The sequence below is a fragment of the Procambarus clarkii genome, chromosome 24 (genome assembly GCF_040958095.1).
Source record: "Procambarus clarkii isolate CNS0578487 chromosome 24, FALCON_Pclarkii_2.0, whole genome shotgun sequence".
NCBI classification, from domain to species: domain Eukaryota; kingdom Metazoa; phylum Arthropoda; class Malacostraca; order Decapoda; family Cambaridae; genus Procambarus; species Procambarus clarkii.
Genome location: NC_091173.1, coordinates 33,825,530 through 33,847,160, shown reverse-complemented (window position 1 = coordinate 33,847,160; position 21,631 = coordinate 33,825,530). Strand labels below are relative to the sequence as shown.

The window sequence follows — 21,631 nt, the reverse complement described above, 5'->3', positions numbered from 1 at the left end:
TATTGCTACCGAAAGCCGAACGAGTGGACAGAACTCCCCAAACAAAATTATCAAACTAGCATGACGTCATCACGTCGCCGCGCCACCGTCTGCGCAACCCCCCCTCCCCGAGAGGAAGGAAGGAGAAGCTCCAGACCCTTCCCTGCCGGCGATCCAACTGGCAGTTCTTAGGCTGGATGTCAAAATACGCGAAAACGCCGCCGACCGGAGGGAGGGAGGGATGCCGGGGAGCCTCCGGGACTCACCCAGAAAATGGCGTTTCATTACATTCAACGCTGGTTTTCTGGGTTAAGCCCCGTCGGCTCCCTGGAGCTACCTTACCAAAAGATAAGTGAAACAGGGAAGAAACCGGGAGGCGGATAACACACGTCCTAACTGAACAACTAAAACCAGAGACAAAACAAAGAGCAAAACGAGAAGAAAAAGACCACCCAGGCCAACGACCAGGACGGCCCCAAAACTCAAGAGCAAGCCAGAGGGGAACAACGCCCAGGACAGCAAGTGGAATGGAGCAGAAGGAACCGCAACACTGAACGTAAGCAGGAGCGGCGCTGCCAGCACCACCCAACATGAGGTGACCGGACAATCCCAGACAATGGTCCCAGAACAACCCCAAAGGGAAGACATACCAACCCTATCAAAGACCGAAGGAGCCTTCGCAGTGATAGGAAAACCAAACACCGCCCCCTAGACGAAACATGCAGGTGGGAGACCAATAACGAACCCACCTGTGCCAACACAAACGACGAGAAACGAACACCGCAATCGAAAGCGCAAAACGCGAATCTAAAAGCAGCGACCTCGCAACCCAAAGGAGCAACAGAACCAGCTCCAGCAGGGAAGAATGATACACGCATCCTCGAGGCATCCAAGAGGAGAACTACCGAGGACGAGAACCGCAGGAAAATAAACACACCCGGTCCGGAAAAGGAACAAAGGAAAACCGACACCAGGACCAGAACCCAGCAAACCCAGTTCCTAGAAAAGGAGCCAGGAAGGCAGGAGCGGCAGACCGAAAAGTCCACCCCCCCCCCACAGACAGTGCATCCTGAAGCCTGCAGAAAACCACACAGAAATCGCAGGAACTCGGTACCACAACGGAACACCGGAGAAGTCCAAAAGCAGGACGTGGAACGTGGACAGAGGTCCATTGGAGAACCAAACAGGATAATCAAGAAGCACTGACTCATACACAAAAAAGTGTAGCATGGGGAAGGAAAAACTGAATTAGGTAAGGAAAACCACGAATACGGCCCAAGGAGCGGCCGGGAAGTAATGCACACGACCAACCACAAAATGTGTAGAGGAGCGCGTACATACCTGAGGGACCTTACGGACAGCAGGGTTATCTTGAGGTTCTTGAGATGATTTCTCCCTCGGCTATGTGAGGGTGCAGTCAGGCACCGCAGATAGGCAAGGAAAGTGTCCAGACAGGGAAAAGACCCAGGGGTCTACAACGAAAACACAAGCACCGAAATGCGGGGCAGAGCCCTACAGGACAACAGATGGACAAAAGGCACTAAAGACACATGCAAGGTGACCAAACACCCCACCAAACACCCAAGTCAGGAGCCATCGACGCAATCCCGCCAAGCGGGGAAGAGTAAACAAGGATGGAACAGTGAACAAGGGTGGCGGAGGGAGTAGAGTATCCCAAGAAGATACACGCTCCAAACGCATGAGCCTAACTAGAGAAGCAAAGCTCTACAAAGTACCAACGACGGAACTCAAGCCGTTCCGTACGTCGAACAAAAAGTCCTGCCAACCTGTGGGGAACTAAGGCGGCTGCCCAAGCATATAACCAGCAGAGTAGCAAATAATAACTAGTCTACTGGCAAGTGTGGTCTAGAACAGACATGCGAGACACCAGTACCGACACTCGGTGCGCCCAACCCGCACCACTGCCCGCCAACGATCACCCACAACTACTGTATATGCAACAAAAGGAAGTAGTTCCTTAGTGTTTGTGTTTATTGACCAATCTCCACGAAACAATAGAAACTGGGATAGTGGCACATGCCACCCGTACGGCACATTGTGGGCATGAAACAATGGGCATAAAAGGGATAACTCAGAATCAGGAAAGACCGGAGGAATGACCGGCACGGTAACAGGCCCAGTGATGTGCGGAACCAAGTACCACGTAACGTGGTGGTGGGGCCCCACTATTGGTGCAAGGGCGGGTTGGACATGTAAGTGAGTGGGAATGTATGTTAATCTTCTTGTTTGAGGAGCTGTTCACTTGAGACAGTTAAGCAAGTCCCAGCTGTGTCTCGGTACAAGTGACAGGATGAACAACCCAGCGGGTTTCCATCCTATTGGGGAGTGTTGTACATGCTGCTATGGTGGTGTGTCCACTCACAAGATGAGTGGCGCTGCCCAATAAACTCGCCCCTCAGAGCAAAATTTAATTTAATGTAGTAGCTGCCTCGCACGGGCCAAGAGACCCTCCGCAGGGCCACTGTACTTATGTCCGTATGCAGGTACGCACAAGGGGACACAGGAGGTAGTGAGCACCCAAAGGAGGCAAAGACACTAAAAAGAACCCGATTAATGGCAGAGGGAAAGGAAGCCAAAAGCACCAAAATGCCATGTGGAGGAGGCAGATGCCACCCACAGGAACCAAACAAGAAGACAGAGCCCAGAAGGCTCAGGAAACTGTGCAACCGTCAACTGACAGGAGAGGTGGGGCCCAAGAGCCAGAGCTCAACCCCCGCAAGCACCACTAGGCAAGCACCCCACCAAAAGTGAGAACCAGCACTAGGCCGACAGAAGCGCCAGACAAGGCAACCTCACCTGCAGAGCAGACACACGACCGTGCCACAACACAGGCGAGCCAAGTAACACACCAGGAGCAGCGCTAAAGGTGTGCCCGAAAGCCATACATACTCGAGGCAGTAGGCACAGGATGTACCCTTACCTGAATAAAATGCGAGATCAAAGGAGAAAGACGGCCAGAGGTGCGTGCCCTGCAGAAGACGAAGCAGTACAGAGGAAGAACAAAGTGACACCCCCAGATATAAATCCAAAACACCCTCAGCATCCAGAGGTCCACGACTGGAGGGAGAAACGAGCAGCCGTAGAAAAACCACGGGAAATGGTGCGAACACACGAGCATACCACCCATAAACAAAACGCACACCGCGGCTCCAGCTCACGAGGTACGAAACGCACCACCCGTCCACCGGGAGGCGTGACACGTACACCAGGCGGACACACAAATCATACACACAACGAACAGACATCGTACAAACACCAGGAAGGCGTGCGGAACGAAGACAAAGAACGCCGAAACTGGAAGTAGAGACGACGCGAAAACAAAACAAGGCGAAAACGAAGCGAAAGAAAACAGATGATGGATGGGAACCAACAAGGCCAACAAAAGACCCGATGGAAAGCACATCAAAAATCAATAGACGTTCCAATAATATTGGAAGGAACGAAGAGACTCGCGAACCAACGAGAACCATGACAAGCACCCCCGACCAAGGAACATGCAGGGCCAACGATACGAAGCGGTTTAGGCACTATGTACTAGGTCAATATAGAAATCCATCAATGTTTGTTTCACACCTTGTATGGATGTACCTTACCTGAACACTTTTTTTTTTTTTTTTTTACTTTGTGAACAGCATCGTGACATAGGAGCGAAAAGGGTAAGGAAAAGGGGGTGAAACACACCCCCAGGAACGACAGGACCGACGAACCCGAAGGAACACGGAACCGAACCCAGGGAGGCGTATACCCGGAAACAACAGGAACACAGAGGGAAGGAACAACCCCACTCTGAGGAACTGCCAGCCCCACACCAAAGGTACAAGGACCCAAGAGGGGCAAACGGGGCCGAGGCCTCCCAGGTAACCCCTCCCTAACCCCAGGAACCTCTACGGCATGACCCAGGGCCGAGCCGCACCCCCAAAGCCCCAGCTTAACAAGGAAAAGCTGGGGCAGCCGTGCAAACACTAATGAAGGGAGCCCACTGGTCAGACCCATACTGCACAGCAGGAGGAACCGACTCGAATGCCTCCGCCGCCACCCTGGAAGAGGAAAACCCCCGAGACCGCCCGAGTCTCAACCCAACCAGACCCCGCCCCAACCCCGAAACCCTCCTATGGTTCAGGAGCAGGAAGCAAGGGAGGAAGTGAGTAGAACAGAAGGGGAGGAACAAGAAGCAGAAGGAGCCAGAGCCGAAGCAACCCCCATCCCCAAGTCCAGACCCCATCCACCAAAACGGGGCAGCCTCGGGGCATCCGGGGCCGCAAACCAAGAGCGTTGCAGCAACACACACCCAGCAAGCAACGCCGCAGCCGCCTGTACCCGAGTATCAAGACCAGTGGCCTAGGTGAAGGAGAGCGCGTACCAACAACAATCATCGGACGACTCCGGGTCACAAGAACAAGGACCCAACAGGCAGCATGGCGGAGGCACAACCGGTGAGTGTCACCCTGAGACAAGGGGACAGATCAACCGTCAACTCGCAGGACGCGAGGGGGACTCTAGGGACACACCTAGAGGACCACGGAGCCCCCGTGGGGTTTCCCAGGGCCCTTAGCCTTTGGTACACGCTAAGGAAAGCCCAGGCAAGGTACCGCAAACCGGCGCCCAAATCTACCAACAAACTGCTAAAGCTGAACCCCCGGGACGTGTCCACTCACGGGGGCCAAGCGGGGAGTACCGCCAACAGAAGAATTCGAAAGAAATTCACCTAAAACAGGAAAGGGGGACCATAGTAAAACCAGACCCCCCACCAGGCAAAAACAAAAACAAAAGAAAAACCCCGCAAGAGGACAACGTACCCAGGCGGAACAGAGCCTGGCCGCTGTTAATGGTGAAAACTAGCTGTGCAGTACCCCGCGCCCCTACCAGCGACGAAAACTACCACCTACCCAGAGACAAACCAGGGGAACAAAACCCCAGCCGACTCCAAGGGCGGCCCATTACCGAGCAGTAAAGGACACAGCGGAGGTAGTACCCAAGGTGACTTGTGGAAGGTGGCCCCAAGCCCCAAGGGCAGTACTTACAGGGCACCTAGGGAAGATAGCCCTAGGCACATGCAGCCCAAGTACCGTGGAATCTTACTCCTGGCTCACACCCCACCGGTAGAGACAGTCCACACCACAAGGCACAGAACTGAACCAAAAACTGGAGCCAGAGGCACTTGACCAGCCAGTAATACCATCAGCCAAGAACTGCCAGTTGGATTGCCGGCGTGGAGGGTCTGGGGCTCCCCCTTCCCCCTCTCAGGGAGGGGGGGGGGGTTGCACAGACGGTGGCGCGGCGACGTGATGACGTCATGCTAGTTTGATAATTTTGTTTGGGGAGTTCTGTCCACTCGTTCGGCTTTCGGTAGCAATATTTTCACCAGAATAGGGGTTTGTTTTGGGGCGCCTACTTTTCTGGGTGCCTGTCCCGGTCAATGGCAGACATAGAATGCTCCCAATCACAAGGGGGTTTCTATAGGCCATTGCTCCTCGTGCCTCTCTGAGGGGGCTAGGTTCTGGCTCGTGGTCCCCGGTAGGCAAGAACTCCTAGCACTTTGACTGATGCCAGAAAGTTATACATATCCATTCAGCCTGTATAGCTCCGGGGAGCCGACGGGGCTCCCCCCAGAAAATGAACTAGAATAATCAATAACAATAGATGACCAAAAAAGTCAAAAAGCAATTATGAAATCTATAAAATGAAAAGCTTGCTTACTATACTATCATAAGTACACTATAGTTGAATACTAAAGTTACAGTAAAACAAAATGAGGTAGTTTAAATAGAGATACACTCAGGAACACTGGATAATGAAGTTAATACTAGAGGACACAGGCAAAGCCAGTGTACTATGGAACATGGGAGTAAAAAGAAAAAAGACAATAATAAAGATGACAATATTTTTTTTTTTTTAACTAAAGTTAAAACCTTTTGAAAGGAAAGGCAGAGCTAAAGTACACAATGGTAGTTAAATGAGATTATAATTTGAATTCTGGCTATACAGCAGCTATCCCACAGTCACTGAGGAAAGAATTAAGGTGAGCTTCAGTGGTTATTGAATAGGTTTTTCCAGTGTCAGTCCTCCTAGCTATAATTTTACCATCTCTCACAAAACAGTGTTTAATTATAGGGGAATTTTTGCAGAAACCACGCAGTTTAAAAAAAGAGATTTTGCCTGAACCTGGTCAGACATTCATTCACATAAACAGTGGATTTACTAGCGACTGTAGATGAGATGAGATCAGACTTATCAGTTCGGATAGCTTCAGGGAGCCAACGGGGCTCCCCACAGAAAATAATTTTTAAGTTTTTTTTTTTTTTTTGCGCACACCCCAGGATTGTCAACATTTATCAGATGCATGGGTCTTTTTCTTACAGGAATTTTTCCTTTCCTTTTTAGATTAGTGCCTCCCCAATTTACAAAAATGGAAAAAGAAAAAATTTACAATGAAGACGCAAAAACTTACCTCACTTTGTCCAATACCAGAGAAGTTACAGTAACCACACTTGTAGGGTTTATACCCAAAATGACTGTACAGGTGTCTTCTTATAGATGGCATATGCTTCTGAAGAAACTTCATACAAATTGGGCATTGGAAAGGATGCTGCTTCTGAGATGTGCTGCCTATCATATGTGGAGCACTTCCAGTACCGAGAGCAGGTTGTTTAGTAGTTGGATTAAGTTGCTCCAGAGTATTGTTTTTTGATGCCACTAATGAGTTTGCTGTCAACCCAAGTGAATTACTCGCCAAGTTTGCTGTTAACTTGGATAAATTACTCACTGAGTTTGCTGTTGACCCGGGTGAATTACTCACTGAGTTTGCTGTTGACCCGGGTGAATTACTCACTGAGTTTGCTGTTGACCCGGGTGAATTACTCACTGAGTTTGCTGTTGACCTGGGTGAATTACTCACTGAATTTACTTTTGATCCTATTAAATTACTTGCTGAGTTTTCTGCTGACTTCAGTGAATAATTTGCTGAATTTCCTGTTGCTCCAAGTGAATTGCTTGCTAAGTTTGCTGTTGACCAGAGTGAATTAGTCGTTGAGTATATTATTGAGCTTGATGTTGACGAAAGTGAATTTTTTGATATGCATGAAACCAGTGAATTATTGCCTGAAGTTGGAAGACTAAAGTATTTACTATTGTTTTCAGCTTCTACTACTACACATTTATTATTGTTATTCAAATGTGCTGCATTAACATTAATACCAGCTGTTTCTGGTGACAGCTTCAGTATTATACATGGGTTACTGGGATGGCAAAATGTACTATGAACACGTATCTTGCTCTTTTCAATGGATCTGTATGAGCAGTATCCACATTTAAAAGGCTTGATGTTAAAATGCTTTTTGGCATGCTTGTAAAATGCTCTGTAAGTTGTTGCTACACCACATTCTCTACATTTTATCCGGCCACCTTTTTTCTTCATCATCATAAGTCTAACTTTGTCTGAAGAAAAATATTCACTATTACTATAGTCTAGAGCAAGAAGATCTCGTGTCATTACTCCCGGAGTGGCTGATAAGCAATTATTAAGGCGTTGCACACGTGAATCTGTGAGGAAAGCAATATGAGTGTAAAGATTCTTCTCTAATCCCTCAGTGGGATGAGTTAACATTGGCTCTGCTTCACAACAACTTTCTAGGTTTTCCTGACAATCAGCCTTGGGAGCCTTTTCAAGAGCAACATTGCTTTTAGATTTATTACCAGTTTTGGAATCTCCTGCATTTATTAACTCACAATTGTATTTTTTGCCCAAGTCTCTGAAAATGCAGCTCCTATGTGATCCATAAGTGCCTTGTTTGGTAACTTCAGAATGCTTGCAATTTACAGAAGTAGACTCTTGAACCTCACCATATGGTGAATATGAAATTTTATCTATTTCCAAGAGTTCACTATCTAAGGTACTTAAATGAATAATGACAGTTTTCTCATATTTATTATTAATTTTGGGTATGCTGAGACTAATACTGCAATAATTATCATTCTTTTGAGAGAGATTGCAAGAATCTATATTTTGTTCACACAATAATTTGTCATTTTGTTGCTGTAAAGTCTTATCACATGTGTCAGCTTTTTTATATCCACCTTTATTGCTCATTTTTGTCATGTCAGTTTGAGGGTCCTGACAACGTTTAAAAGTTTTCACCTTTATAGCCAGACTGCCTTGAGGTGAGAATGTTGGTTTTGGCATCTGTCGTCCATCTCTCTGTATATGTTGATCCTTCTCATCTTCAAAACAAAATGTTTTCAAAAGACTATCTGGTTTTCTTAATTCTCCTGTCATAATTTCATTATTTACTTGCTTGGCTGTGTGAATTTCCATCATTTCTTCTACATGTTCCAAGCTTTTACTCTCAGTCATGTATAATGCTGGGACATTTGTCGTCTGATATTTTAATACTTCAACATGTGGGTAGACCTTCTTCAGGCCTCCAACAGGTTTAAACTTTTGTCCGGATTGACTTTTGAACCTAGGTAAGCAGGGCTTTGTAATTTTTTTCCCTTTCCCTGTGTCTGTACATAATATCTTTTTTAATCCAATATCACCATGGGATCTGTTTTTAGTCCTCAATGAGAAAGACGGTAGAACATTTCCTGATAAATGTTCATTTTCTTCATGCTTTTCTAATCTTGCACCATTGTCATTGTAGTATTTTATTTCTAACTTTGAAGTTGATTTCTTCTCTGATTTTGCTCTGGACTTCAGGGGAAATGTAAAATCACTTGTAATAATAGAATTAAATTCTTTTTCCATTTCATCATTACCATCTGCTCTTATATTTGTCTCATTCTTTACTCCGGTTTCATAACGATATGGAGCTTTAAAATTATTGTCATTTTCAATTATTGTCTTCTTACCCTGAAATTTGAAAAAGAAATACATTATTTAGAGAAAAACCATTTTATCTTTGTAGATAATTATCTGTAACATAAAAAAATTTTTACTGAAAAAATAATAACACCAAACATGCAAGTCTGATAAATATTATAGACTAAAATCAACTGTTATTTAGCAAAATGTTATTTTACTGTACAGTACTTGTAATTCCCATTGTTGGGGACACCAAACCTGCACTTAGGACTGGTAATGAGGTCCTGCTTAGGTCCACCTACTGACCTTTCCCAGGGTGCAGCCCACAACACTTTCCAAACACCCGGGTACCTGTTCCTCCCTAGGTCCACCTACTACACACTTTCCAAACACCCGGGTACCTGTTCCTCCCTAGGTCCACCTACTGACCTTCCCCAGGGTGCAGCCCACAACACTTTCCTAACACCCGGGTACCTGTTCCTCCCTAGGTCCACCTACTGACCTTCCCCAGAGTGCAGCCCACAACACTTTCCTAAAACCTGGGTATCTGTTTACTGTTAAGTGAGCAGAGGCATTAGGTACAATTGTACTATATTCATAGATGATCTCAAAAACTGTACAGTGCAACCTCGGTTCAGCGAACCTCCGGTTAGGACGCACACTTTTCAGGCCAGATTTACTCACCGGATTCGACGAACCAGTTCGCCAAAACACCCTCATTTTGGCGAACTGGTTAGTCAAATTTGGTTCACAGATGGATCACAGACTGGTCGAAATATTTCCCATCATGTCAAAAGCTAAAATGTTAAATTCCCTTCATATGACAGATTGAAATTAACATTTTCCTCATTGAAATCTTCTTCCCACCCTCACTGCCAATCTCCCTCCCTCCCTCCCTCATTGCCTCTCTCTCTCCTGCCCTCATCGCCTCTGTCCCTCATCGCCTCTCTCCCTCATCGCCTCTATCCCTCACTGCCTCTCTCCCTCACTGCCTCTCTCCCTCACTGCCTCTCTCCCTCACTGCCTCTCTCCCTCACCGCCTCTCTCCCTCCCCGCCTCACTCCTTCCCCTCCTCTCTCCCTTTCCGCCTCTCCCCTTCTCCATCTCTCTCCCTCCCTCCATCACTGCCTCTCTTCCCTCCCTCTCAACATGAGAACCACATGTCATGTGAGAGAGGGAGGGAGAGAGGCAGGGAGGGAGGGAGGGGGAGAGGTATTGGCTGATGAGAGGGCGCCTGACAGCTGGGTGGACAGCGCTTTGGATTCGTAGTCCTGAGGTCCCGGGTTCGATCCCCGGTGAAGGCGTAGACAAATAGGGCAAAATGTCTCTTTCACCCTGATGCCCCTGTTACCTAGCAGTAAATAGGTACTTGGGAGTTAGTCAGCTGCTACGGGCTGCTTCCTGGGGAATGTGTAACAAAAAGGAGGGCTGGTCGAGGACTGGGCCGCGGGGACGCTAAGCCCCGAAATCCTCTCAAGATAACCTCAAGCAGATACCCATCTGATGGCTGGTCTAGAAAGTTAGTCTAATACAATAAATCATTTATGATACAAATACTTTTAAAACTTTTTATAAGTCTAATAATCTTGCTAAACATAATTTTTACTAAAAAATATACAGCATGATGATGTACATGAAGAATTTAAGCACTGTGATGCGCCGAGTTTATTGTGACATTCCCCCTGTGCGCATAAAATCAAGTGTTCACAAAAAATGTTTTGATTTTTGTAAAATGATAAATTCCCTTCCCTGAACACGTACATGTAAAAAAAAACTAAAAAAAAACCAGCGTTGAATGTAATGAAACGCCATTTTCTGGGTGAGTCCCGGAGGCTCCCCGGAGCTATCCCAGGCTGATATGCTAATGTCAGACTTTGGCATCAGTCATGTGTATGGAGTTCTTAGGCCTACCGGGGACCACGGCCAGAACCGGGCCCCCTCAGAGAGGCAAGGGGAGCAATGGCCTATAGAAGCCCCCGTGTGGTTGGAAGCATTCTATGTCTGCCATCGACCGGAACAGGCACCCAGAAAGGTAAGCGCCCCAAAACAAACCCCTATTCTGGTTAAAAAAGCTACCTAATACCGAACTAGTGGATAGAACTCCCCAACCGAAAACAAGCAAATTAGTGTGACGTCACACACTGCCGCGCCGCTGTCTGCGCAGCTCCCCCCTCCCCGGGAGGGGGAAGGGGGAGCCCCAGACCCCCCGCGCCGGCTACCCACACCTCAGTTCTTGAGGCTGGATGTCAAAAACGCGAAAAACCGCCGACCGGAGGGAGGGAGGGATGCCGGGGAGCCTCCGGGACTCACCCAGAAAATGGCGTTTCATTACATTCAACGCTGGTTTTCTGGGGGAGCCCCGTCGGCTCCCCGGAGCTAACTACCCACAGACAGAAAAAGAGGGACTTACCCGGGAGGCGGTCGTCGCTCACCCCTCAACTCGAAGCCGAGACAACTGGCTGCAACCGCCGACCCAAAGCAACACAGGCCCGACGAGGGCCAGGGACATTCACAAGGTAACGAGCAGCCAGGACCCTGTTCGACCGCCAAAATCCCCGCGCCCGAATATCAGACCAAGACATATTCCCAAAGACGGCAGCAAGAGCCGCGAACTTACGAACGTCATGGGCACGGGGATAGACCGCAGGCTGGCTAGACCTAATAACCCTGCGGACGACCTGAGAGACCCGAACCCGCGAACAGGGAAGAAGGGAAACCGGATCAACCCACAGCGCGTCCCCGGACACAGAAGCTGTGGCGCGCAAATAACGGCGAAGCGCCGCAACCGGACACAAAACATGATGCACCCCCGGCCTAACCAACCAAGCATCCACAACCCAACCCATGGGGTTGTGGAACCCCTCCGGAAAGCAGCGTTCTCATTCTTCGCCAGAAAAGAAGGAAACAGCTGCAAACGAACAAAACCATCACGAAGACTGAAAGAGCAGAAACCCGTGCGCCAGAGGAGAGCATGAAGCTAACTGACCCAAACCTCAGAGGCCAATGCCAACAGATAAAGAGCCTGGGAGAAACAATCCTAAACCGAAGGGGCCACAACAAACCGAGAAGAAGAAAAATAAGAGAGCACTCTGTCCAATGAACAGGACAGCTCCGGCGGCGCATGAGCAGGCCGGAGGTGGAACAACGCCCGAGACAGCTTGCGAAACGGCGCCAAAGTAGCATCAATACCGAAATCAAGCTGGAGCGGCTTCGACAGCGCCGCATAATATGAGGCGACGGAGTTAGGCATTAGGTGACGGTTCTGGAACAACCAAGAGAGAAAGGACAACACCGCCTAAACAGAAAGCGAAGCACAATGACGAAGACGCAAAAAGAAACGGAAGGACCGCCAGGAAACTTCATACTGCTGCCGAGAAGAAGCCCTCAGGTGGGACACCAACAAGGAGGCCACCTGATCACCATAGAGATGATGATAGACTCGAGTCAAAAAAACCATACGCGAAGACTCGAGGAGAAGATCGAACCAGCTACGTGACGTACCGGCCCAATCTGCTGAAAGAGGCGGAGCCTCGGGAAAACCCTCGGGTTCGGACACCGAGCAACCAGCGCCTGAAACCAAGGCTGGGCCGGCCACCAAGGGGCCAGAAGGACAACTCTCCCCCGGTAAGTCTCTAAGCGAGTCAGGACCTGGAGCAACAGCCGAACCGGGGGAAAGAGGTACAGGAACCCCCACCTCGACCAGTCGAGCCGAAAGGCATCGACCCCGACGGCCTCGCAATCGGGGAAGGGCGCCGCATAAACGGGAAGACGCCGCGACCACGCCGACGCGAAGAGGTCCACCTCGGGGCGCCCGAACGTCTGGCAAAGCCAACGGAAGGACTCGTCGTCGACCGTCCACTCCGTGGAGAGGGGAACGAAGCGAGACAGGGCGTCGGCCAAGACGTTGGACACGCCCCGTACGTGAACCGCCAGGAGAGCCAAACCCCGAGAACTCAGCAGACGAGTCACCCGAAGCGACCAACCCCAAAGAGACAAGAACCGCATCGAACCCCCGCGGTTCAGGCAATGAACCACCGGAGAGCAGTCCGAATGGAGCCGAATCGTCGATCCGCGGGCCACCCGAATCCTCCCCAGAGCAAACCACACTGCCGCGAACTCCCGCACTGTGAGCTCGACGGAAGGACGGATCCCAACGCCCCTGGCCGGCCTGGTGAGCACTGGTCACAAAACCCCAGCCGAGAGACGACGCATCCGTGTACACATCGAGCGAGGGCTCGGGTAGGCGCCAAGGCACTGAACCCCGAAAAACCCGAAGAGGAAGCCGGGGACGCAGCAACCGACGCAAGTCCCCCGGGGGTCGAACTCTGCAATCGCGAGAGAGGCGGAAGGGGGAACCCCGAAGGAACCAGAACAGCCGTCGAAGCCAAACCCGACCCGGCGGGTAGACCACCATCGCGAAGTTCAGGCTCCCGCACAGCCCCTCGAGCAACCGCCGGGTGACCCGAGGGCCCTCCAGAAACAGACGAAGGCGGGACCGCAGCCGCAGGAGAGACTCCGGAGGGAGAGACAAGGAGGCGGTCCGAGAGTCCCACACGAGACCCAGCCAAGTCCGAACCTGAGAGGGAACCAGATGGGACTTCTTCCAGTTCACCAAGAACCCGAACCCGGCGAGCTGGGAAAGAACCAAATCCCTGGCTAGCAAGCAAGCTGACTGGCTGGGAGCCCAAACCAGCCAGTCGTCGAGGTAGGCCAACACCCGAACACCTAGGAGACGCAAACGAGCCACCACAACCCGTGTAAGGCGTGTGAACACGCGAGGTGCCAGGTTCAACCCGAACGGGAGACAACGAAAGCGGTAACTCAGACGCCCCACTACAAAACCGAGCCAGTCCCTGAACCGCGGATGAATCGGGACATGCCAATAAGCGTCCCGGAGGTCCAGGGACACCACCCAAGCACCCGGCTCCAAGAGGAGCCGAACCTGAGACAGCGTAGTCATCCGAAAGGAGGGGCAATGAACCCAGGGGTTCAGACGGGACAAGTCCAGAATGAACCGCAGGTCCGCGCAGTCCCGTTTCGGAACCGGAAACAGACGGGAAACCCATCTGAGGGACGACGTCGTTTCGACGACGCCCAAGCGCACCCACTCCAAGACGACTCGACAGAGCGCAGGGAAAGAAGCTTGCCCCGCCAGCCCCGACCCCCCAAAGGGGGGAGGGGCCACCCAACGCCACCGCAGGCCGCGAGACACGACCCGAAAGGCCCACGAATCGTGGGACCAGGCGCGGACGAACAGCGCAAGCCGCCCCCCATCGCCCCGTCAAAGGGGCAAACCGCGAAAGGGCCGGCGACCCTTACAAGACCCAGAACCCCGCACAGCGCGAACACCGCGCCGACCAGACGAGGGAGGGTCCGCAGGAGGAGCCAACCCCAAACCTGACACCAGAGGACTACCACGACGAGAGGAACCCCGAGCCCTGGCACGACCTTTCTGGGAAGACCCACCCCGGGACCCCCGGAAAACCAACAAGTCCGACATCGGACGACAAGCCGCCGACGCAGCCTGAATAAACTGCGCCACGGCCGACTCCCCAAACAGGAGAGGACAAAAAGGTGAAGAACGCCTAAGAGCCAGAGCCCAAGCAGATTCCACGGAGGAACCCAGCACCGCCTGCCGACACGCGAGACGGGAAGCATAGAACAGGGAAACCGCATCCCGCAAAATCGGCGTGAACAGCTTCAACAAGGCAGCCAACGAACGCGCAGCCGAGGACAAGGTGCCGGACCCCGGGACGGACCCAAGCGTCCCCACATCCTCCACGAGCCAATCCGAAGACAGCTCCAGGAGGGAAAAGAACCGCAAGGCCGAACACAAAAGGCCCCGAGCGCGCAAGTCCTCCGCCACGAGCGCCGCCGAAAGGGAGGGAACCTGCACATGGAGCTGAATAACGCCCACATCGCGGGGAAGGGCAGGGGCAAACAAGCACTCATTCAGGTACTCAAGTTCACCCCCCAGGAAAACCTGAAGCACCGTGGAAGCTTCCCGCCACTCCAGCGTGCGGGAACGACAGAAGGAATGCCAGGAATCCAGACCAAACAAGGGGCAGTCTGCTAGCCAGGACGACTCCGGAACCTCGTAACGGAGCCAGAAAGGGAACGAAGTCCCAAACCTGAACGTGGACGGATCCATTTCCGAGGCATAATCCGGGTCACGCAGGAGGTAAGCTGCAAAGGCCGCTCGCACCACACCAGGTTGGATGCGATAAGCCGAAAACCTCCGGAAGGACGGAACCGACGTACCCGGGGGAACACGGAACCGTACCCGGGGAGGGGCCGACACCAAATCCAACTCGTACGCAGAGGGGGGGAAAGAAAACCCCACTCCTTGTAACAATAAGCCCCGCTCAGTGGGAAGAAAAACCCCGGCGGGGTCCAGCGGGGCCCAAGGCCCCCAAGTCAGCCCCTCCCCAGCCTCGAGGTCCGTCACCACAGGACCCGAGGCCGAGTCCTCTCCCCAAGCCCCGACCCCACAAGACAAGGACGGAGCAGCCGGAAAAGCTGGAGGAAGGGGGGCCCACTGGTCAGACCCTGAAGCTTCGGCCGGGAGACAAGACTCGAATGCCTCTGCCGCCCCCCCGGAAGGGGCAACCCCCGAAGCTGCCCGAGTCCCGAGATCAAGTAACCCCTGCTCCGACCCCGAAACCCTCAGACGCTTCGGGGCCGGAAGCAGGGGCGGGGGACCCGAACGAACAGAAGGGGAAGGACGAGGAGGTGCGGACTGAACCAGGATCGAAGCGACCCCCACCCCCAAGTCCGGGTCTCGAAAAGCAAAGCGGGGCAGCCCCGGGGCATCCGGGGAAGCAACCAACCGAGCGCGTTGCAACAGACGAAACCTAGACTGCAACGCACGTGCCGCCTGTACCCGAATAGAATCATCAGAGGACTGGGTAAATTGAGTCACAAGCAAGCAGCAACACTCACAGGACTCAGGGTCGAAAGTATCACCGACCCAACAGGCAGCGTGGCAGAGGCAAAAACAATGAGGGTCACCCTGAGACAAGGGGACCGAGCAACCCTCAAACTCGCACACAGCGAGTGGGGACTCCGGGGTCACATCCATCGGACCCACGCGCCCCCTAGGGGATTCCCAGGGTCCTGAGCGTTTACTTTAAGAGGACTCGCGCTCAGGTAGTCCCAGGCAGGGTGCTGCAAACCGGCGCCCAAAACTACCAAGCAAACTTCTAAAGCTGAACCCCAGGGACGTGTACACTCACGGGGACCTAGCAGGGGGCGCCACCGAGGAGAACAGTGGAAGGGCAAAAACAAACTGAATAAAATGACAGAACCCCCCACCAGGCAAAAACAAAAAGAAAAACAAAACCCCGCAAGAGGACAGCGAACCCCAAGGAACAGAGCCGGCCGCGATGTCGGGAAATACAAGCTGAGCAGCACCCTGCGCCCCTACCAGTGCAAACTGCCTCTTACCTGCCGGTAACAAGGGAGAACAGAACACCCAAGAGCCCAACAGGCGGCCGAAAAACCGAAAGGTAAAACGGACCAGCAGAGGCAGACCCCGAGGAGCCTGTGGAAGGCGGCCCCAAGCCCCAAGGGCAGTACTTACAGGGCACCTAGGGAAGGCAGCCCTAAGCGCATGCAGCCCGAGTACTGAAGATAACTCCTGGCTCTCGCACCCACAAAACTAACACCACACTCAAAGCACAGTGCAGTAGCGACACCGGAGCCAGAGCACACGACCATCGCCTATAGCATCAGCCTCAAGAACTGAGGTGTGGGTAGCCGGCGCGGGGGGTCTGGGGCTCCCCCTTCCCCCTCCCGGGGAGGGGGGAGCTGCGCAGACAGCGGCGCGGCAGTGTGTGAAGTCACACTAATTTGCTTGTTTTCGGTTGGGGAGTTCTATCCACTAGTTCGGTATTAGGTAGCAATTTTAACCAGAATAGGGGTTTGTTTTGGGGCGCTTACCTTTCTGGGTGCCTGTTCCGGTCGATGGCAGACATAGAATGCTTCCAACTACACGGGGGCTTCTATAGGCCATTGCTCCCCTTGCCTCTCTGAGGGGGCCCGGTTCTGGCCGTGGTCCCCGGTAGGCCTAAGAACTCCATACACATGACTGATGCCAAAGTCTGACATTAGCATATCAGCCTGGGATAGCTCCGGGGAGCCGACGGGGCTCCCCCCAGAAACAGCGTTGAATGTAATGAGACGCCATTTTCTGGGTGAGACCCGGAGACTCCCCAGAGCTTTCTAGGCTGATATGCTAATGTCAGACTTTGGCATCAGGCATGTGTATTTAGTTCTTATGGGCCTACTGGGGTCCATGATCCAGAACCTGGCCCCCTCAGAAACAGCAAGGGGAGCAATGGACTAGAGAAATCCCCGTGTGGTTGGAAGCATTCTATGTCTGCCATCGACCGGGTCAGGCACCCAGAGAGGTAAGCATCCCAAAACAAACCCCCTATTCTGGTGAAAATACTGCTACCACAAGCCGAACAAATGGATAGAACTCCCCTAAATGAAACGAGCAAACGATCATTACGTCACCGCACCGCTGTCTGCACAGCTCTCCCCCTCCCTGGGAGGGGGAAGGGGGAGCCCCAGACCCCCACACCGGCTATCCACCCTTAGTTCTTAGGCTGGATGTCAAAAACAAGTGAAAAACCAGCGACCAGAGGGAGGGAGGGATGCCGAGGAGCCTCCGGGTCTCACCCAGAAAATGGCATTTCATTACATTCAACACTGGTTTTCTGGGGAAAGCCTTTGGCTCCTCGGAGCTAACTACCCACAGAGGCAAAAACTTAGGGACTTACCCGGGAGGCGGTCGCTACTCACTCCTCAACTCGAAGTCGAGACAACTGGCTGCAACCACCGACCCAAAATGACACAGGCCTGACTAGGCCCAGGGACGTTCACAAGGTAACAAGCAGCCAGGACCCTGTTCGACCGCCAAAACCCCGTGCCCGAATGTCAGCCCATGACATGTTGCCAAAGACGGCAGCAAGAGCAGCGAACTTACGAATGTCATGGGCACGGGGATAGACCGCAGGCTGGCTAGCCTTAATAACTCTGCGGACGACCTGGGAGACCCTCACCCGCTAACAGGGAAGAAGGGAAACCGGATCAACCCACAGCGTGTCCCCGGACACAGAAGCCATGGTGCGCAAATAACGGTGAAGAGCCACAACCAGACACAAAACATGATACGCCCCCGGCCTAACCAACCAAGCATCCACAACCCAACCCATGGGGTTGTGGAACCCCTCCGGAAAGCAGCGTTCTCATTCTTCGCCAGAAAAGAAGGAAACAGCTGCAAACGAACAAAACCATCACGAAGACTGAAAGAGCAGAAACCCGTGCGCCAGAGGAGAGCATGAAGCTAACTGACCCAAACCTCAGAGGCCAATGCCAACAGATAAAGAGCCTGGGAGAAACAATCCTAAACCGAAGGGGCCACAACAAACCGAGAAGAAGAAAAATAAGAGAGCACTCTGTCCAATGAACAGGACAGCTCCGGCGGCGCATGAGCAGGCCGGAGGTGGAACAACGCCCGAGACAGCTTGCGAAACGGCGCCAAAGTAGCATCAATACCGAAATCAAGCTGAAGCGGCTTCGACAGCGCCGCATAATATGAGGCGACGGAGTTAGGCATTAGGTGACGGTTCTGGAACAACCAAGAGAGAAAGGACAACACCACCTAAACAGAAAGCGAAGCACAACGACGAAGACGCAAGAAGAAACGGAAGGACCGCCAGGAAACTTCCAACCAGTTCTCGCACTTGCTTACAGTCAATATTGGATTATTTAATAAGTGCATATGTGACATACTAATTGATTGTAAATATTTTAGTTTATCTTGAAAAGCTTCATAGAAAACACCGACCTCACCTAACCTTCTTAGTATGTTAAGATAAGCATCTTATTGCTTCTTAATTACAATTATTACTTAACCTATACCGTTGATAGGTACTTAATTACAATTATTACTTAACCTATACCATTGATAGGTTAAGTAATAATTGTAAATAAGAAGCAATAAGATGCTTATCTTAACATACTATGAAGGTTAGGTGAGGTCGGTGTTTTCTATGAAGCTTTTCAATGTAAACTAAAATATTTACAATCAATTAGTATGTCACATATGCACTTATTAAATGAGCCAATATTGACTGTAAGCAAGTGCGAAAATGGGTTGAAACTTCGTACTGCCGCCGAGACAAAAACCGCAGGTGGGACACTAACAAGGAAGCCACCTGATCACCATAGAGATGATGATGATAAACTCGAGTCAAAAACTCTATACGGGAAGACTCGAGGAGAAGATCGAACCAGCCACGTGACGTTTCGGTCCGATCTGGTGGAAGAGGTGGAGCTGCAGGAAAACCTCCGGGTTAGGACACCGGGCAAGCAGCACCTGAAAGCCCCCCCAGCGTGGCTGGGCTGGCCACCACGGGGCCAAGAAGACAACTCTCCCCTTGTAGGTCTCCAAGTGAGTCAGGACCTGGAGCAACAGCTGAACTGTAGGGAAAGAGGTACAGGAACCCCCACCTCGACCAGTCCTGTCAAAAGGCATCTACCCCAACGGCCTCACAATTGGGAAAGGATGCCACGTACTGGGGTAGGCGTTGCGACCACGCCAACGTGAAGAGGTCCACCTCAGGGCGCCCAAACTTCCGGCAGAGCCAACAGAAGGAGTCGGCGTCGATCCGTACATTCTGTGCAGAGGGGAACGAAATAGGACAGGCTGTCGGTCAAGACGTTTGACACTCCCCACATGTGAACTGCCAGGAAAGCCAAACCCCCGAGAACTCAGCAGACGAGTCACCCAAAGCGACCAGCGCCAAAGAGCCAGGGACCGCATCAAACCCCCTTTGGTTCAGGCAATGAACCACCAGGGAGCAGTCCGAATGGAGCCGGATCATCGATCCACGGGCGACCCAAATCCTCTGAAGTGCAAACCACACCGCTGTGAACTCCCGCACTGTGCTGTGGGCTCGACGGAAGGATGGACCCCACCGCCCCTGGCCGGCCTAGGTTAGCACTGATCACAAAGCCCCAGCCAAGAGACGACGAATCAGTGAACACATCGAGCGAGAGCTCGGGCAAGCACCAAGGCACTGAACCCTGAAAAACCTGAAGAGGATGCCAGTGATGCAAAACCCCCAGGGGTTGAACCCTGCGATCACTGAGAGAGGCAGAAAAGACGTCCCCGAAGGAACCAGAACAGCCGACAAAGCCAAACTCGACCCGGCGGGTAGACCAACATAGTGAAGTTCAGGCTCCCGCACAAACCTTCGAGCAACCTCCGGGTGACCCAGGAGTCCCCCAGAAACAGGCGCAAGTGGGACCGCAGCCTGAAGGAGAGACTCCTGAGGAAGAGACAAGGCAGCGGTCCGAGAGTCCTATACAAGACCCAGCCACGACCGAACCTGGGAGGGCACCAGATGGGACTTCCTCCAGTTCACCAAGAACCCGAACCTGGCAAGCTGGGAAAGAACCAAATCCCTGGCAAGTAGACAACTGGACCGGCTGGGAGCCCAAACCAGCTGGTCGTCGAGGTAGGCCAACACCCGAACACCTAAAAGATGCAGATGGGCCACAACTACCCCCATGAGGTGTGTGAACACGCGAGGTGCCAGGTTCAACCCGAATAGGAGACAACGAAAGCGGTAACCAAGATGCCCCAGAACAAAACCGAGCCAGTCCCTGAACTCTGGATGAATCGGGATGTGCCAATAAGCAGTCCCGGAGGTCCAGAGACACCATCCAACAACCCAGCTCCAACAGGAGCTGAACTTGAGACAGCGTAGTCATCCAAAAGGAGGAGCAATGAACCTAGGGGTTCAGACGGGACAAGTCCAGAATGAACCGCAGGTCCGCACAGTCCCGTTTCGGCACTGGAAACAGATGGAGAAACCCCTCTGAGGGACAATGTCGTTTCGACGACACCCACGCGAAACCCACTCCAAGACAACTCGATGGAGCGCAGGAGAGGATGCCTGCCCCGTCAGCCCCGAATCCGCCAAAGTGGGAGGGGCCACCCAACACCATCACAGGCCGAAGGAAATGACCCAAAACGCCCATAAGTCGAGAGAACAGGGGTGAGCGAACAGTGCCAGCCTCTACCCCATAGCCCCGTCAATGGCGCAAACTGAGCAGTCAGACGGCCTAGCAGAGGCAGGTCCCGAGGAACTTGTGGAAGGTGGCCCCAAACCCCAAGGGCAGTACTTACAGGGCACCTAGGAACAATAACCCTAGGCGCATGCAGCCCGAATACTGTGGAATAACTCCTGGCTCTCGCACCCCTGGAAGACAGCCACCACATGCTAAGTACAGTGCTGAAAAATGCTGGAGCCAAACACACGACCATTGTCCTCTAGCATCACCCTGAGAACTACAGGTGGAGAGGGGGGAACCCCAGACCCCCCCCAGCTATGGGGGGTCTGGGGCTTCCCCTTCCCCCTCCCGGGGAGGGGGGGGAGCTGCGCAGACAGCGACACGGCAACATGTGACGTCATGATCGTTTGCTCATTTCTTTGAGGGGGAGTTCTATCCACTTGTTCGGCTTGTGGATAGCAGTATTTTCACCAGAATAGGGGTTTGTTTTGGGATGCTTACCTTTCTGGGTGCCTGACCCGGTCGATGGCAGACATGGAATGCTTCCAATCACATGGGGGTTTCTATAGGCCATTGCTCCCCTTGCCTCTTCTGAGGGGGCCAGGTTCTGGCTCATGGTCCCTGGTAGGCCCATAAGAACTCCATACACATGCCTGATGCCAAAGTCTGACATTAGCATATCAGCCTAGTAAGCTCCGGGGAGCCAAAGGGGCTTCCCCCAGAAAATTCCACTTTGGCTGT

At 52.3% G+C, this 21,631-nt stretch overlaps 1 protein-coding gene across 1 annotated transcript in view; it reads right to left on the bottom strand.

The window, feature by feature from the left end:
• Positions 1-21,631, bottom strand: part of LOC123761864 (uncharacterized) — a 416,218-nt gene that overhangs the window by 57,086 nt on the left and 337,501 nt on the right. The window contains 1 exon segment of the mRNA XM_069330791.1: positions 6,449-8,848. Coding sequence (XP_069186892.1) covers positions 6,449-8,848 — 2,400 coding nt within the window.